Source organism: Cannabis sativa, chromosome 1 (assembly GCF_029168945.1).
Source record: "Cannabis sativa cultivar Pink pepper isolate KNU-18-1 chromosome 1, ASM2916894v1, whole genome shotgun sequence".
In the NCBI taxonomy this organism is placed as follows: domain Eukaryota; kingdom Viridiplantae; phylum Streptophyta; class Magnoliopsida; order Rosales; family Cannabaceae; genus Cannabis; species Cannabis sativa.
Window position 1 is genome coordinate 43,707,287 of NC_083601.1, and position 20,190 is coordinate 43,727,476.

The following is a 20,190-nucleotide window of genomic DNA, read 5'->3' on the forward strand; positions in this document are numbered from 1 at the left end:
TGCTATCGTATTACATTATAAGTTATTACATATATACCGTATATGTGGCAATGATTTAAAATAAAATGATTTAATTCTGTCTTTTTCTCTAGCTTCATTATTTTACATAGTTCCCAAATAAGTATATCACGAAAATTGCATTCAACAAATATTTCGAAACCTTACGTGCGTATATTTGCATGTGTGCCTCTGGAAAGGGTAGTATAATTATTTGGGATCAATCGAATAATGTTTTATCTTATTTTTGGACTAAAAGAATTAATTAATAATGGTGGGTGAAAAAGATTAAAGCTTGGTCTATGATGATGATTTCCTCCAATGAGCGCGGGAGGCCCATATGCATACATTATTGATCGTTTAAATCTTTTTGCATGTGCAAACTGAATTAGTCTGTCTCTTTATTATATATTTTGTAGTGGCGTGGTAATGAAGTTTTACAATCTAGTTTTTGAAACGTACGTCCCCACCACTACATATATGCAAACTGAATTAATCTTTTGTTATATTTTTTTGTTGTGCTCCTTCTATATATGCAGTTTTCTTAAAAGATTTCAAGAACAAAAGTCGAACGATCACTGGTCTAGTTGCAACTTCAATATTCGTCGACCAATGGCTCTAGAACAAATAGCTGAAGTAGTCCAAAATGGAAAAATACTTGATGCAATTGAAGATGAATTTAATGGTGTCATCGTTGAAGTGAATGAACCAATGGATCCTAAACTCTTTCATTCAAAACTCAAAACGTCGGTTTCGCATTGGAGACAGCAGGTATATATATAGTGCTAGCTATCTAGCTCTCTATTTGTTACAAAAAAATATTATATATATCTATTCTCCAAATTAAATGTACCTGTTCTGCAGGGAAAAAAAGGTGTTTGGATCAAATTGCCTATTAAACTAGTGAGTCTCGTTGAACCTGCAGTCAATGTAAGTTTATTATTTCTAAAAATATTATTTCTTCGACAATATATTAATATTGTAATTTATTTAATTAAATAATTAAATATCGATCTTGATGAAATGCAGGAAGGATTTTGGTATCACCACGCTGAACCAACGTACATAATGCTAGTGTACTGGATTCCTAAAAGTGGCAACACTATTCCTGCAAATGCCACACACCGAGTTAGTATTGGTGCATTTGTCATGAACCAAAAAAGAGAGGTATATATATCATGTATAGTCTATAGCTAGCTTTTCAATATAAGTAAATTTACTTATCAAATTAAACCTCTTCCAAATCATATCTAAACTTTTACTTATTAATGAAATTTTTATTGTGTTAGGTGTTAGTTGTAAAGGAAAAGATAGGAAAGACGTTGAAGGGTATGTGGAAGTTCCCTACTGGAACTGCTGACGAGGTATACATTTTTTTACTTTAATTTTTATAAAAAGCTTAATTTTCTTAATTAATTATATACTCTACACGTTATTATTACTTGATCAAAGGCTAATATATGTAAATATATATATACCTTTTAATATTTTATATCTCACCGCTGCAGGGAGAAGATGTATGTGATGCTGCTGTGAGAGAAGTGAAAGAAGAAACTGGAGTAAGCACATTAATTTTTTTGAACTTTAGAAAATTCTCATTATATATATATAATAATCTTATTTTGTTTATTAATTTACTTTATGGTTGTGTAAATTCAGATTGACACGGAGTTTGTGGAAATACTTTCTTTCAAGTATGGATGGGTTTTTTTTTGCCTTAATTGCATTTTATTACTACTTTTATCTATGTATATTATATAATATATAGTGCAGTTTTTATATTACATATATATTTCTAGTCTATAACAAGAAATATGAATTCATTTACGACAGGCAAAGCCATAAGGCATTGTTTGGGAAGTCAGAAATTTTCTTTGTGTGCATACTACGACCCAAAACCTTTGACATACAGATACAGGAATTAGAGATAGAGGCAGCAATGGTAATTAATGTATACTATAAAATATCATAGTACGTCATGATGGTAATTTAATTGTTTTATTTAATTAAATTAATATATTGTGTTTGCATGCATATGCTGCAGTGGATGCCATTGGAGGAGTATATAACTCAAAAATACGTCCAAAGTAACGAGTTCATGAAAGACATCACAGAAAAATACAAAGAAAAAGTGGATCTTGATGAAGTTCACACTGAATTTTCAATCATAAAAAAAAAGTTCACACAGAATTTTCTCCTCTCCTTGCGGGCTCTGGTTTCATCGTTGAAGTAATATTAAGGAGCTATGCCAATAACAGTACAGCTTTATTTGCTGCAATAATTAGCCTTCTATTTTTTTATTCATTAATGTGGCAGTGATAAAAAGAATAAAATAGTTTAAAAATAAAAAAAAAATAATAATTGGCCCATGCAGGTTTCGAACCTGCGACCTTCGCGTTATTAGCACGACGCTCTAACCAACTGAGCTAATGGGCCAATTTGTCTATTTAATTTCTGTTTTAATATATTTACATTCTCTGACGAATAATGGGCCAATGTGTTATTTCTATTTTTTATTGAATGGCAATATGTTATTTCTATTATTCCTTATTCAATGTAATAAATTTCATATATATGTATTATACTTTCATAATAATAAAGCATATTGTTCAATAAATATAATAATGAATAAGTATGATTTTTTTTTCTCTCTCAAGGCCATTGTAGACTTTTGCTATTTTTATTAATGTTTTTTTTGAAAAAAATTCACCCAAACAATAAAATTATTGGAATTGTCCCGCATGAAATACAAATTTACTTTATTTTTTTGAAAGAAAAATTTACTTTAATTATATAAACAATTTAATTTGCTTACGTGATTATGAACCACAAAATTACAATAGCAGTCATTGAGTATCAATTCAACTAACTTATACATATGCTAGTTGAAATGTAATTAATGCACTAAACAGAAAAGTATTAGATGTAATAATGGAAATAAATATTTTTTCCATAATTTATTATTAGATTGCCATTTATTTAATAGTTAGGTTGATAAGTTATTGTGGACTTTGTCCTACATGAAATAAATAGTAGAGTATTGAGCCATATATAAGAACATATAGACTACTTTACTTATCGCTAATTAGTTTTGAGATAGAACATCATGCACTTTACCATACACTCACCTATTCTTACTTCCTCAACCATACACTTTTGCATCTTAACATGGTATCAGAGCCATATCCCTTGTGGGCATGTGCTCCTATTCGTCGATACACACCTATATAGATAGTCACTACAAAAATTTTTACTTTTAGTCACAACAAAATTTATGACTAAAAATAAAAAAAATGTGACTAATTATAAATTAATATTCCAATGTTGTGACTAAAAGGTCCATGGCTAAAGGTATTAGTTACAAAAATTATAATTTGTTGTGATTAAATTTATTTTTAGTCACAATACTTGTTGTGACTAAAATTAAATTAGTGACAACTTGTAACTAAATACTATGTTTTAGTCACAAGTAACATTTTGTTGTGACTAAAAGTCACATTTAATTACGAAAAAATTATGTTGTCACTAAAAGTAACAATTTTTTGTAGTGAGTGACCATGTTCACTCTGATACAATTTAAGATTGGTGAGCAAAAAATAGTCACTATCTTGAGGGGTCGGGGAATATTGTGGACATTGTACACGTGGAATAAATAGTAGATTATTATAAAAGTCATATATAAGAAAATGAGCTACTTCATTTATCACCAATTAATTTTAAGATATAACCTCTTACATATTACCATATACTCATTTATTCTTACTTTCTCAATTTTACATTTCCGTATCTTAACACAAGTATATTGATAAGTCAGAGTATTTGCACGAATTCCCACATTGATAGCACTTGTGGGAAATTTTCTTTTTTTTTACGTGTTGTGCATGTGAGCTTGTGTAAAATCTGTTCAGACGAGACGAGTATAATTTTTAATACGTTGAAACTCCCAAACATAATACATCTTATTATTATAAGATATGTACTATTAACACTATTCACGAGCTTACCTTCCAAAGTCTATTTAGATTTTTAGTGATGAGCTTCAAAGAGTGTTCTAAAAATAATATAAAACATTACTAAGAATCACAAATAATAATAATACTTACACATAAAAAAAAAAAATTTAGATGAAAATATTATTTTTGCTCATTTCCTACACAGGGCATTTTCTCTTTTTGGTATATCGAAAAATTATAACTTAATTTCTTTTATATAACAATTTACATTATTGTTGTCATACACATGTTGGGGCATTTTTAATTTTTGGTGTATCAAAAAATTATAACTTAATTTTTCTTTATATAACAATAATGTACATTGTTATAATTGATTTTTATATAATAATGTACATTATTATATTGTATTTTTTGAATTTTTTTTTAAATATATTTTTTATAATTGCACACATAATTATATATTTTTTTTTATATGTGTAAGTTACTATTTTGAACTTCATTCTTTATATTGTAAATTAAATAGAAAAATTAAGCTGTGAGATATTATAAAAAATTTAAAATATATTTTCCTAGCTGGTTGTTAAAAATATAAAAGGCTATTAGGATGAGGAAAATGTTAAACATACAAAAAAAAAAAAATCACTCCAAATATATTTTTTCGTTTAGAAAGTAGTGGACATTCTCCCCTAACATTTTAATTAAGAGCAATGCTAAAGGGTACTAGTGGTACCTAGCACTTTCTTATGTGTCAGTTATCGCTATTGGTCCAACATTGTATCGAGTCCTATATAATTTAATATAATAGTTTTTAGAGAGTATCGCTAATCAATCACAACAGGACATGTCGAGAAAGTGCTAGCATCACTGGTACCTCATAGCAATGCTCTTTAATTAATTATATTTCTAAATATTGGCAAGTTGGCACTTGGCAACCATTCGGAAATCTGAAAGGACTATCGGCAATTTATTCCCTTTAAATTATTTTGACCTTTGAGAAGAAAAGTCATAATAATAATTGGTTATTAAATATTAGTTTGTTGCCTTTCAAGTTTCAGAAAGAAAGACAAAGAAAAAAACATAATTCTTATTAATATATGAGTGGTACACAAAATTAAATAATTATTTATATTAGCTATAATCAATATGTAAATATAAACATATTACTTATAAATATAGCTAGCTAGAGTGAGAGAAGTCATGAACATGGGAATCTGAATTAAGTTATTGGAGTTCACAAATAATATATGCATGATTCTTATTATATATCCATTTTGAAGAAAAAGCCAAAATGGTGTCAAAAGGGAACACAATGTAGTCGGTATAAGTAACTATAATATTATTGTGTAGTATAATTAATATTTAATAATGTTTCGTCGGCTTTAATTCCTCTTGTAAATGTTCTTTTCAAAACAACTAGCTAGAGTCAAGGGAATTTCTAAAATCACCCAAGATATATAATTTCTCACAAAGAAATAAAAACAAACCCAGAAAATTAAAAATAAAAAGTACAAAATACATATTATATCAATTAATATTAATTAAGCTACATAATAAAAGGAGAGAGTATTTGCAGAATATGAGCCAAAAGTATATAAAGTCAGGAGCCAATATAAAACAACTTATATATAAATTTCAACCTAATTTAAACATCATTAAAAGCTAGTGAAATTATAAACCCATATATTACAACCTAATCTGATCATATGCATCATTGCATCCAACGGATCAGCCTACAACTTTACCAAATTATTTGGTCTAAGAGAGAAGCAAAATTAAGCTAATAAATTTCTTCTTTCTCATTGTACATATCAAATGTGGGCAATTCAAACTAGAATTATACATATGTAATAAGTCCATTAATTAATAAGTGTGATGACTTTCGAGACTTCCCGGCCGGCCAATAATATTAAAAATGAATAGGAATCAATTATTAATATCATGATCATATATATATATCAATATATTTTCCCAACAGTAATTAAAAAATATAAATTAGCAAACAAAATTAATTGATTTTCCACAATATTTTTCCACAATTTTTGTTACTCTCTTTTAGTACTCAATCTAAATTTCCCAATTAATGAGCAGCACAGTACTAGAGCTAGCTATTGCTTGTTACTATTTATTAGTATATATACTAACATTACAAACATGACATAGTACAAAATACAGTTAGAACCTACCTAGGTCTACCAGTGGAGGTTCCACTACCACCATCAGATGATGATCCAAACATATGATGGTATTGTTGTTGGTGATGATGATGATGATGGTGTTGACCCATCATCATCATCATCCCCGTTGACTGAACTCCACTAGTACTAATATTACTACTGTGACCGTACATACCACCACCACCAGAGTTGGCTGCGAAGCTACCATGATCATCAGAGCCGCCACTATCGCCGCCCTGACCGCGGCCTAGGGTGGCTCCAGCAGTCTTTTCTCCCTCCATCTCCCGAAACTTTTGGAGGTAAATCTTGAGAGGATCAACGTAGTCTTCGAATCCCAAAGTGGTCATGGCCCAGAGCAGATCGTCACCGTTGATCGTCTTTCTCTTCTCGCGTTGACACTTGTCTGAAGCTTCTCCAGTTATGAAGCTTATGAACTCAGAAACACACTCCTGAACTGTCTCTTTCGCGTCTTTAGAGATCTTTGCGTTCGCCGGTAAAGCCTTCTTCATTATCCGGCTCACGTTAGCAATCGGAAGAAACCTGTCCTGTTCTCGTGGAGATGCCGAGTTTGGACCACCCGAGTCGTTGTCCGAGTCAGCCATGCTCTCTTTCAACTTAATTGTTATAGTTTAAGATCAGTTTTGGATAGTATGATGATGAGATTCTGGATTTTTTTAATGTAAATATTATTATGTTAATTTGGATTTTGGATATATATATATAGAGAGAGAGAGAGAGAGAGTGTGTGTGTGTGTGTTGAGATTGGAATGGTTGAAGTAGTGAATCTGAACATATGGGGAGTTTAATTAGTTATAGTTATAGCTTTTTTTTTTTCTTATATTGAGTTGGGGTCTGACACGTGGCGTTATTATGAACCGTTCGTTTAACGATAAGTTTTTTGTTTCACACGTTGACATGTGATCGGGTTTATTTATATACAGTCACAAATTGATAAAGACCTGATCATCAAATTCAAGCCGGTTTATTAAAGTAAGTCTCCACTTTAGCCGCATATAAAACTAATAATCTACTAACAAATTTTGTTCCCTTTAGATTCGATTTATAAGAGTGTATTATATATTCCCTACGTAACGATTACGAACGAAATTAATCAAACTACCAATTAAAAATTATATTATATACTTCTATTCATGAAAAAATAACTTATTCTCATAATTAATTAGTTTATAACTTTATATCTATAGTTTAGTTTCATTAGGGTTTTTTTGTGTGTGTGCTTAGTGTATCTTTTATTTGTAAATGTGCATGTATATTATGCTGGTGATAAATGATAGTCTTTTAACGATAAATTATTCTACATAGATTAACTTATTTCACCCTTTTTATTTGTTTTTATTTTTGTAATATCAATTGGTTTAGCAAAAATGGTTATAGTAACCAATAGATATTAATTCTCTATTAAAATTAATTTACTTAACCTGTGGAGCATTTTTTTTAATATCTATTGGCTTAGCAAAAATCTAGTTTATCTCCCTATTAAAATAAATTTACTTAACCTGTGGAGGTTTTTTTTTTAAAGATTGTGGAACTTAAATTTAAATAAGTAAAAAAAGAAGAAAAAAATTTAATGCATGTTTTTTTTTATAAACAATTTATAGATATGAAGAGAATATATTACAAAATTAAACAATATATATACGTATATATATTATTTGATTTTTTTGCTCTAGAATTTTCTCACAAATTTTTGTTGGTACAAAATTAATTAGAATAATGAAAGAAAATCTTCAACAACATTAAAAATAATAATGATACTATTTATTGCAATAGTTTCAGGGTAAAATGCAAAGAAAGGGTATGTGTATCTAGCAGGGCCGGCCCAAGCATTGGGCAGCTTGCCCATTGACAAGAGTCACATTTTTTAAGGCCAATTTTTTTTTAAAAAAAGGCCTATTTTTTTCTTTTTATTTTTTTTCATATTATATATACATAAATAAAAAAATCTATAATTAAAAATTTATGAAACAATCTTAAAAAAAAAAAAAGCTACTAATAAAATTGTAATTATAATGTACATGGTTTTTTTGTTTTTTTGTTTTTTTTTTTTTCTTTTTCTAAAGAGCCCAATTTTAAAATTTTGCACAAGGCCCCCAAAATGCTTGGGCCGGCCCTGGTATCTAGTATCTACTCAGTACTGTTCCATTCACTTTAGGGTAAAAACCAACTGAGAAAAATGATAGTACGTGTTGACCGAGTAATTGAAATTTGAAATTGGAAGTAATCCTATAATTTCATGAGGGCAAGCCATGCGGTAAATTTTTTTTTGCCTCTGACGTCATAACAAGAACATTATTACAGCAAAAACTTAAAAATCAGAATAATTAAATAACATGTACAAGTACAACCCTTGCAAAAATAAAAAATAAATAAATAAATAAAAAAATATTAACGGCTAAACTAATAAATTTTAAATTTTTTAACACTTACCTACAAAAATTGATTTTTTAGGGGCAAAGTTAACTAAACTGTACTGCTCCAAAAATCACCATAGTGGACTTGCTCCAAAAATCACCATAGTGGACTGTAGGCCGCTAAAAATTTGCCACGTGTACAAATGTACACATGTGCAGTCTATTATAGCATTTAACTGTAATTTATAGATTGAGATACAGAGCAAAACAGAATAGAAGTTTAGGTAGTTTTGCCTCCAAAAAATTAATATTTGTGATTAAGTGTTGAAAATTTAAAATTCAGATGATTTAACCGTGAATTAACATGTACAACAAATCAAATAGAGAAAAATCTAACACAAATAATAATAATAATAATAATAATAATAATAATAATAATAATAATAATAATAATATATTGCAAAACACATTTCCTAATTCATTACTATCGATATATATTTTAGGGTGTAACTACACTGCACCCCTTAAAATGGATATACTGATGCACCCTTACCTTATTTTGACATTTAGAATAATTTTTTAGTCTATTTTTTTTTTCATATTCATGTACGTTATATCTATTTAAGATATCCTACAAAATTTTGAAAAATTCGGAATAATTTACAATATAGAAAACAATGTTCAAACAGTCTATTTTACACGCGTATAAAATAAATTAGTCACGCGTGCAACACACTGTTTAAATGTAGTTTTCGGCGTGTTAAATTTTTCCGAATTTCTTAAAATTTTGCAGGATGTCTTAAATAACTATAACGTACATGACTATGAGAAAAAATTTGACCAAAAAATTATTTCGGATGCTAAAACAGATAGGGTGTATCAACATATCCATTTTAAGGGGGTGTATTGTAGAATTTTCCTATATTTTAAATGATCAAAATATAAAATAATATAGGGAAATTCTATAATGCACCCTTTATAAGGGATACACCGATATATCTCTCTCTGTTTTAGTATCTGAAATAATTTTTTAGTTAATTTTTTTCTCACGGTCATGGTAATTATACTTATTTAAGATATTTTGCAAAATTTTAAAAAATTCGAAAAAGTTTAACACGTCGAAAACTGCATTCAAGTAGTGTATTGCATGCTGGACTATTTTATTTTATACGCGTGTAAAATAGACTGTTTGAATATTGTTTTCTGTACTGTAAATTATTTCGAATTTCTTAAAATTTTGTAGGATATCTTAAATAGCTATAACGTACATGAATATGAAAAAAATTAGACTAAAAAATTTTTCTGGATGCCGAAACAAGTAGAGAGTGCATTAATACATCCATTTTAAGGGGGTGCATTGTAGAATCACCCAATAATATATACATATAATAAATATAGGGTGGTTCTACAATGGGAATGCGCTAATGCATTATTTACTTATTTAGACATTTAAATTTTTTTTATTTAATATTTGTGTATGTTATAATTATTTAAAATATCTTACAAAATTTTAAAAAATAAAAAATAAATTTAAAATATAAAAAATAGTATCCAAATAATCTATTTCACACGCATATAAAATAAAATAGTTACACATGCAATACACTATTTGAATCATATTTTTGGCGTGTTAAATTTTTTTAAATTTCTTAAAATTTTACATAATATTTTAAAAAACTGTAACATGGAGATCATGAGAAATTTTTTTTTTAAAAAAAATTATTTCGGATACCGAAATAGATAGGAGTGCATCAATAATGCATCCCTTTCATGAAAGTGCTTCGGTGCATTCCTTTCAAGAAGGTACATGCATTGCAAAATTTTCTATAAGTATATATTCTCATATGTTAGTTGTAACTTTAACGTTGCGGTAGAGATTGATTAAACATGCTTTATGGATAGATGACGATTTTTGATAAAATAAGAGATTTGTCTTCCAATTTGTATTGATGCAATATATCAATTAAGCATTGCTAATAGGCACTTATCTATTATCTTCTAGACGTGTTACTTTACAATTAGTAAATGATAATACCTAAAAATTATTACACTTAATTATATCAATAGAGATATTAATATGTAAAAAGATGTTAGTCATCACTAATATCTTTTAGCATGATACATATTAATTCTTAATACTTTCCAATTAAGAGGGTCCTTAAAACAAGTGAGGGAAAAAGGGAGTTTGAGAGATGGATAGAGTGTAAGAGAAAGAATGCGTGGTCATTTGTGAGGAGAAATGTAAAACGACTTGTATTAATTTATGACTCTTTTATTATTATTATCTTATTAATGAGATTTTTATCAAACTATGTATGGTGAGTTTATCAAGTTTTGACTGAAAATTATACAGTAGTAAAGCAAAGATTTTAATTATAGTATTATCTTTTAGATGTATTGCCTTATATGAGAGCTAATATTTAATATATTGATACATAAAAAGAAACTACAAAGTAACCTTTTAGCATTTCTCCAATTTTTGTTATGCAGTTTTACAGTATCGATCAAATATTGGATTGGCATGTGAAAATGAAATTAAGGACAGTAATGACATTATTACATTTATATATACTGTCACTCATGGTATAAATATTGGATAAATTTATTTGATTGTGTAATGTATTATAATATTACTGTACTGGATAGTGGATATATATGGAGTAAATAAATTTTTTGTTCAGTTAAATTCACTCGTTAGGAGTAAACACCATTGTTGACATTATTGCGCGCGGACCCAGGCCAGGCACAAACGTCCCAAGCTAGCCGCTTTTCAATCGGTCACAGCCGAGCTCTGCCTATTGGATTTAAATCGAATATGGCAACCAATGAGAGACTAATCTCTTCAGGCTTACAATTCACACTCGATGACCACTAACCTATAGGAAAATTAGATTGAACATGGTGGCACCATGTTCTCCACATTCAACGGCCGTGATTCATCTTGAAAATGCTTAGTGGGTCCCTGAGCTGTTGACGGTTAAAGATTAATTAAAGTCCTTTCTACGTGGGCATATTGATGATTGTGGAGTGGCTCCACTTCATCGCTTTTATTCAACCGTCGGTGACACCTCATCACTCACTTCATTATAAAATCAAAATAATTATTTCACGTAGCATTTTCTCATTCCTCCCTCGCACTAACTCCATCTTTAATTGGTTAAAATCAAAGAAAACTTACTGTTTTTCACATTATCATCTTGTTGAACCCTCAAGGCTCAAACTAATTATATTGTGTTTTCCTTTTTTTTTTTTTTCCTTAATAAACTGAGAAAATAATAGATTTAATATGGAGACCACATTTAAATATTATTGTATTTTGTTTATATCTGTGACTTTTTTTTTTTTTCCATTATCATTATTTATACTTGGTAAATTTAATTTAACATAATTATTTGGTATCATATATATATTATATAATAGTTTGTTTTAATTTATCTTAAAAGTAACATGGCGTAGCAGTGACATCGTTCATAAATTTAGATTGTGGATTATTTTTTATAACATCTAAATAAATTTTCTCATTTTTAATAGTACTATATTAAGAAATAGGTTAACTAACTTTATATAGTTATTTCAAATAAGTGTGTTTTATTTCGCTCACTCATTCTCTAAAACACAAAGATTTTATAAAAATAAGTTTTATTATAATTTTTTTTAATTATTTTACTTAATTTGATTTTAATCTTTTTTTTTTCAGGTAGATATGTTGGTAGACAGAAACACTACATCTCATAATAAAGTTTTATTCTGTAGCTTTTTAAAGTACATCTTTTTTTATGTAACTGGCAATATTAATGTTGTGGTTTATTAATTAATTTAAGATGTCCTTAAGATAAACAGTAAGTTTTAAAGGATAGTTTAAAGGATAGAAGGAATCTGTTTTCTTTTTCCTTCCATATCATTTTTTCTCTAAAGTATGATGATTACCCTTAAAAAATAATTATTAGAGAAATGTTATATTTTTGTTATTTTCTTAAAATTTTTAATATTTATAATATTCCCATGCCTTCATAAATTCTCCAATATTGGTTAATTAATGTGCTACAATGCGTATATTGCTTGTCATCTCAAAATATTAGCTTTACCGATTGATTATATTGTTATTATTAGCCCCTCGGGGCGTGGTTTTTTTTTTAATTTTGTTAATTAAAAGGTATCTTAGAATAATATAATTAAACTACCTTCTAATTAAAATATTATTAATCATAGAAATGAAAACTAATTAGTAAAGTCCACCATTGCATGAAAAACATGGAAACACTTTGTTTGCACTTCACATGAAAGTGCTGCGACTGTTAAAAGGTCATGATAAACCACTAGCTGACTGTTCAGCAATTGGGAGAGAGGGAGAGTTGAAATTACACGATCAATTGAGAGCAAAGTAAACCTTAAAATATATATTTTTTTAAGAAATCATTATTATTATTAGACATAGTAATTAATATTATTTTAAAATAGCATCAGTTTAAATGATTAGCTATATTTTATAATAACTATTAATTTAAATATAATATTTAACATATCTCTTTTCTTATTAATTGTGGAGGTTAATTGGCATGATTTGATTTCATTATGAGATTTAATTATAGTGTGCGCATGAATGATAATGCCAATATAAAAATTAATTTTTTTTTTTTAAAAAAAAACGCCCCAATTGAACCCACCTCTCATAGACAAAGGCTCCAAAGAGATCGGGAGAGAGAGAAGGGACTGCCCAAAAACTGGCATTCTACTACTACGTACGTAGTAGTAGAAAAGGCGTTTTCTTAAGCAACCCCGCTTTCAAAGGAGACCAGCTTGTTAGATTTACAACTCTCCCTGGCAGTAAGAATATTCAAAGTGGAGTCATTTTTTGTCTCTATTCCAAGTAGTGTCTCTGAAAGCCAGCCTTCCTTCTAGTAAAAAGGCGTCCCATTAAATACAACTGCCTATAAATATTGCACTAGACCTTCTAAGTAAAAGGTTTGGAAAATTCATTACCATAAAGAGATACTCATTTGAACTGTAAAATTCCATTACTAAAAATTAAGCTTATGATACTGTAAATTAAGACTAGTTAATGTTTGAACCAAATGTAAAAACTGTGTTATTTATCTTTTAATCTTTTTTTTTTTTTTTTAATTTAAATCTCTTTTTGTACTCCAATATTTTAATGGATATATATCATATAGTATTAAAGTTATAGTATATATAGTATTTAAGTTATAGTTAGAATTTTGGAGTAGTACTATTTATATTGCATGGACTCAGCTGGTCGATTCGGAATTGATTTCAAATGATGTTTACAACTTCAAATTAATTTTCCAAGACAATGATCGATTCGATATAAACTCAATTAGAAATGTGACTAAATATACTTTATTGAAAAGATTAATCGTGTGTAAACTTAGAAATTTTATGGTGAAATGTGATCTTCCTTTTCCACACTTTCAGATATACCTATATTGTTGAGATCGAACTATATGTTATATCTAGTGATGATGGCACTCGTTAACCACTTTTTATTAATCCAATTACGATGGTCTGTAGAACCAAATTATATATATACTTTATCAAGATCTTGAAAATTACATTGAAAGTTCCCGTGCTTTATTTTCATGTCCAACAATGATTTTTAGAAAAAAATAATAATTTAGAGATAAATTATTTTTTATTAATAATATTAGCATTTAGGTAAGTTTAGAGCACTTACAAATAAGATATAATAGACTCAACAAAATAGTTATGAATGATTTTACAATATATCCCTTAAAACAGATATACTGATGCAGTACTCCTACTTATTTTGGCATTAAGATAACTTAATTTTTAGTCTATTTTTTTTTTCATAATCACATACGTTATAATATTATTTGAGACGCCTTACAAAATTTTGAGAAATTTAGAATAGTTTACAATATAAAAAGCGGTGTTCAATAGTCTATTTCACACACGTATATATATATCAAATAAAAGAGTCAAACATGCAATAAACTGCTTGAACTTTGCTTTCTGTGTGTTAATTTTTTTCTAAATTTTTCAAAATTCTACAACATATTTTATGAAAATGTAAAATCAAACAAAAAATTTATCAACCAAATAAAAGTGTATCGGTGCGCTTCTTTTTTAAAGAAATGCATTATATATTTTTCTAATAGTCATGGTAGCTTTAAAAAAAGAACTATAAATACTTAACCAAATTGAAGAAGAAAAGAAAAATAAAAATAAAAATTATATATATCTTAGATTTTTGAAAAAAAAAATGAAAATGAAAAAAAAAGTTTCATATATATTTACTAAAGGAAAAACTCATTATATATATAGGTTGACGTTTTGAATGAATAGTGTATATATGAATTATTTTTAAATATGTAAGATTTAATATTTTAAATTTAATATTTTAAATTTAATATTTTTTTTAGATAAGATTGAATCCATTCAATATTTTAGATCTAGTATGTATTAGATAAAATTAAATCCATCCAATTAAAAAAAAGAGTAAATTAATTTTCATATATACACCTATAACATTATAAATTTAATTACTTATCTAAATTTAAATTTAGCGTATTGCTTTTCATGAGTTTTGAAGTTTATTTGGGAAAAGTTATATGATCTTCTTGTTCTTATTTTGACACGTGTTAAAATGTGTAGTTCTCTATATAAAATTGTACTTTTTAGATATGTTTTTTTTTTGGAAAAGAAACTAGTACGTCTATTGATAAAAATGTTAGACCTCGCGGTTATTACACAAGATATTTTTCGGGATAAAGGATACATAAAACCAACCATAATGATAGTGGGTAAAAAGTCCACTTTATCATATTATGGGCAACAAAATTACATCATCTACTAATACAAGAAAATAAACATCCCAAAAAATGAGGAGGAAGACTATTACAAATAGAAGAGTAATTCTCAACTTCCCATGGAGTCTCCTTGTCATTGAGAGAATTGATCATTACCCTTAAGTCGCTCTCCACAATGATGAATCTGTAACCTTTCGCCATGGCCATGTCAAGGGCCAAACAATAAGCAGCCGCTTCGCCGTAAAGGGCATTAGAAAATTCCAACTTTGTCGTTCATACCCAAGCCACCTCGCCTTCATAGTTTCTAGCTGCCACCGCAATACGCATGATTTTTAATCCCAATTTAACGTCACAATTCAGTTTAAATCAATCTTGAGGGAGGGGGGACGCCAAGCTTCCACCAAGATTGGAGTAGGATTAGGGAGGAGGGAAGCTCTGTAACCTGCATAAGTATGATAAATATAGTCAATATAGCACTCTACATTATCCAAATTAATATTATGTACCTTATCATTTTGAATCATCGAGACAATATCAACAACAATTGAAGCCTACAAAAAAATCTCATCCGCATTTACGCCTTTAGAATTAAGATTTTAGATGAATTTGACTAAATCCTACATACGAATACCTGTATTCGAGACAGGAAAAATATCTCCAGGTAAAGATCGCCACAAATGAAAAGCCACATTACACGTGAGGAAAGTATGCTCCATAGATATATTCTTCTTCAAAACCATAGATACTTTTTATATAGATACTTTTTATGAATAACAGATCGAATTAGGAGAGCATTCGACAAAATGCACCACCAGAGGATCTTATGGCGTTCTAGAATTTTGCTGTTTTAAAGCTTATTCCAAAGAGAATGAGCAACTTCAAAGGGACACTATGCAAAGCTTGTACAAGATAAGCCCATTTGCAAGAGAAAGGCCCACTAATTTTTTTTAATCCAGACTCATTTATCCCTTCCTTGACGAGAAAGTCTTCCATTTATTTTCATCGAACAAGCATCTCAACTTTTGGATGTCCCATTTTTTTGTTAACAACTCAACTATTTTAGTATAATGATATTCAGAAGTTGGGGATTTATTAAATTTTGGGAGAAAATAATCCTTTCCATGTCACCACGAATCCTTTAAATATTAGTATCTTACCACTCTGCGAGCTCCCTTCTTTAATATATCATTCGCTTAAGGGGTACGAACTTTATTGCTTGCATATTGATGAAGTGAGAAAATCACATGCTTATTAGTTATTGTTTGAAATTTTCGTAGTGAAATTGTCTATTTGTTTTGGAATATCATGATAAGAGTATCTAACCATTCCTTCACTTAAAACAATGACTGACGCTTTACTTATAATATATTCACTGAAATAATTAAGTTGTATAAATAGTTTATTATAAGTATCTGCAAACGTGTACGTTATAATTTATATTTTCAAAAAAATTACTAAACCTGACCTTTCTATACAATATCGGTATTTCCGGGTCGAAACATACTTCTGAATTTTGATATATAGTTTAAAGTTTTCGATTATTCTCTAATCTTTTGTAAATATGTTAACTTAGAAGAATACAAATAATTATTAATTCTGGTACTTTTAAGTAAATTATCATAATAAATTTTTGATTAGTTAAAGTCGTTAAATATTTATTTTTTAAATAAATATTAATTTTAATATATCAATAAGAAAATGACAGATGAATAATAACTTGACGTTTAACAATTTATTATTACTGTTAAAAATTAAATTTATATTTATTTACAATTCGAAATTAAACTTAAATATTTATGATAGAATAATAATTATATTTAAGTTATAATAAAATAAAAATATATAATTTCTCTAAAATGAGAAAATGCCTCACATGATAACTCCATACTATAGTTATATAATTGAAAAAAATACAGAAAAGAAATAGCCATTTTAAAATTACCGATGGTAAAAGTGAGATCTTAAAATAAAGGGAAAACAATTTGTGTAGAGAAGAGAAGTGTCCAAACATGAGCAAAAAGAAAGCAATTATTTTATTTATTTATTTATTTAAAAAAAGTACATATATATAGGTGTAGAATTAATTGTGTAGATGGGGATGGTTGAGGCAGGCTAGAAATTTGTGTAGAGAGAGAGAATGCTATGTATTATTATGTACATATATACTACTTCATGACCAAAGAGTAAGATAAACGTGTCTTCGTGTAAAGGCTTTGGTAAACTGATTAATGTTTTAGAGCCTAATTAATTCATTAACTTCTTTTTAATAATGGGAAAAAGTTTGAAGAGACCCAATATACGTAGAAGATAAGAGTAGGCTACCCACCAACAAATTAACTTCCTGTCAAACTTCCCAACTCCTGCGCCCTTCACCACCCTTTTTATGCTTTCACTTAAATACCCCTCATTTTCAATATACATTACTCTACGTTACTAAATTTCCATCATATTAGTTACCAATGAATTAAGAAAAAGAAAGTTGAATTACTTAAGCTAAATCATGTATTAATAAAGATAAAAATACCATTAATATACATATCTTTATGTTTAAGTTTAATAAATATTTGAGAGAGAGACGTATGGGGCCAAAGGGCAAAATAGTCATTTAACTCAATCGAGTCAACTTCAGAGGCTGCAATTTTGGTAGTACATACAAGCCATAGAAAAAGGCATATCTTATGATCATATAATAAACCATGCATATTACAACTTCTTTTATTGCCTATAAAAACCAAAGCAGAGTGACCTCTTGTAAATATATTGTCTTCTTATTGTTAGTTCTATAAATATATATAACTAGCACAAGAATTAGAAGGAGAAAAAACGTAATAACATAAGAAAATGAAGACCATCATGAGGTTCAATCTCTCCTTCTTCTTCCTCTCTGGGATTATTATTTCAATGGCCGCTGCCGAGTACCATCATGATCAAGAAAACCAGTTATTTGGGGCGTATAACGGTGAAGAGTTATCGTCCATAGCCGGATATGGGGAAGAGAAGCTTTCCACCGTTCTTGTTACGGGCTCAGTTCTTTGTGAGACTTGTCTTCATGCAGCTCATCTCCATGCATGGCCAGTTTCAGGTCAGTAATAATAATATATTATAATTTCTTCATTATATTCATTTTTGTTATTATTAATTAATTAGTGTTATTTTTCATAAAGTTATTATTGATTATGTTTTGTAAATTAATAATAAATTAAGTCTTCGATGTATAGACCACGTTTCATTAATTCTTAGAGAGAGTTGAAAGATCAAAGTTTACTTTGCTTCATATATATTGCTAGTTTGCCTAACTTTGACCACTACTCTGTACCATTTATATTATTTCGAATGAAATTAAATAGTTAATGAAATATATAAATTAAAAGTTATATTAGCAAAATTAAGATGAAACGTCGTACATAGATTAAACTATTTTTAAGACATTTTTATATCTTTTATTACAGTCTTTTCGTTTCATTCATGCTGCCTGTCTTTTTTCATTATAGCTTTATCGACAAATATGTACATGTAACAATAAAATGAAATAATAAAGTGATCGCACGATAATGTTTGTTTTTTATCATTTCTATATGATGATTATTTTTTTTAATTTTATCATGGCTGTGATGATTAACTGATAATTGTGTATACGATAAAATAAATATTCTTGTTCACTTTTGTTTGATTATATATGTATTCATTATGACATTCTAATTAATGGTGATTTGAGTTATTTATCATCCAATGATTAATTTAATTTGATGTGGAGATTTTACCAATATATTAAAATCAACATATATATTTCTACGAGTGTGTGTTATAATAATTAACAAACCATCTAATTAGACAAATAAAATCTCATCCTCCAATAAATAAACTTTTGGATTCTTTATTTCTGATTTCTTCATATGAAGAAAAGACCTTTTTGAAGCAATAGGCAGAAATTTAATATTCAATTTGGGCAGGTGAAAATCAATATAGCTCCTAATATGATTTGGACATATGTTATTTTCTTTGGAAATAATTTAACTCTCTTTGCTTGCTTAAGACTTAGAGTAGATCAAAACATGGGAAGGGAAAACCACATCATGAAACAAGATTTGTTTTTATTTATACTACAAATAAATGTGGACTTAAATGCATAGCAAAACATCGTTGTAAAACCTTATATTCCTTAATCTGATAAGGATTCAACTTATAAATAAAATATTGACATGTCTAGAATTGAATTCAAAGCAAGAAGTTTCTTGACATAATCTTTTATGCATGACAGACTGATCATTCATTTCATCATATTCTACAGGTGCTCTTGTTGGCGTTACCTGCCATATAAATGGACAAAAGGGTAAATCAAGTTGGATAAAAGGTGTGACAGATGAATATGGAGATTTCACCATTGACCTTCCTTCTCACTTGCATGCTATTCCCCACTTGGACAGAAAATGTTCAGTTAAAATTCTTAGGATACCAAAGAACTCCTTATGCAAACCGGCTTATGTGAAGAGGCACAAGAGCCTGAGTTTGTCGTCTGTCGGTAATGGAATTCGAACCTATGATGCCGGAACAGTTAGGTTCCAACATTTGACATCTACAACAAAACAAGGATGCGTTGGAAAACAGAACAGCTGAAAGATGATATTGTAGGGAGATCATCTGTTAGCTTAATTGGGATGCAGTAGCAGCACCACAGCTCAGAAGATGGCGCTTCAGTCACAACATTGAGTTACAGAGGTTCAATCCCATCAATTTAGCTGCAGATGTGTAAGAAAAGAGAAATAGAAACACGAGAGAAAATATTACATATGACGCAACGCAAATGTAGTTATGAATGCGTGTATACAATCTTCTTTTTATAATATATATGCTTTGTGTGATATATTCCTAATAAGGTATCTAAACAGTACTAAAAGTTCTTCCGCGC

General features: G+C 28.5%; 3 protein-coding genes and 1 non-coding gene across 4 annotated transcripts; 2 read left to right on the top strand and 2 right to left on the bottom strand.

Annotated features, from left to right (window-relative positions):
• The first annotated feature begins 285 nt into the window (after nucleotides 1-285).
• LOC115704561 (nudix hydrolase 2) lies at nucleotides 286-2,492 on the top strand. Its single transcript, XM_061116583.1, has 8 exons — nucleotides 286-768; nucleotides 862-927; nucleotides 1,027-1,164; nucleotides 1,287-1,361; nucleotides 1,506-1,556; nucleotides 1,657-1,691; nucleotides 1,831-1,939; nucleotides 2,042-2,492. Exons 1-8 carry the CDS (start codon nucleotides 427-429, stop codon nucleotides 2,228-2,230), a joined length of 1,005 nt encoding a protein of 334 aa, XP_060972566.1. The 5' UTR covers nucleotides 286-426; the 3' UTR covers nucleotides 2,231-2,492.
• Nucleotides 2,360-2,433, bottom strand: TRNAI-AAU (transfer RNA isoleucine (anticodon AAU)). The gene has a single exon. It is a non-coding gene; the product is annotated as a tRNA-Ile (tRNA).
• Nucleotides 2,493-5,942: 3,450 nt separating the features above from the next.
• LOC115704882 (nuclear transcription factor Y subunit B-3) lies at nucleotides 5,943-6,927 on the bottom strand. The gene has a single exon (XM_030632094.2). It carries the CDS (start codon nucleotides 6,724-6,726, stop codon nucleotides 6,130-6,132), a length of 597 nt encoding a protein of 198 aa, XP_030487954.2. The 5' UTR covers nucleotides 6,727-6,927; the 3' UTR covers nucleotides 5,943-6,129.
• Nucleotides 6,928-17,982: 11,055 nt separating this feature from the next.
• Nucleotides 17,983-20,154, top strand: LOC115707268 (uncharacterized). The gene is made up of 2 exons (XM_030635177.2): nucleotides 17,983-18,366; nucleotides 19,573-20,154. The coding sequence occupies exons 1-2, from the start codon at nucleotides 18,126-18,128 to the stop codon at nucleotides 19,896-19,898; spliced, it is 567 nt and encodes a 188-aa protein (XP_030491037.1). The 5' UTR covers nucleotides 17,983-18,125; the 3' UTR covers nucleotides 19,899-20,154.
• Nucleotides 20,155-20,190: the final 36 nt, after the last annotated feature.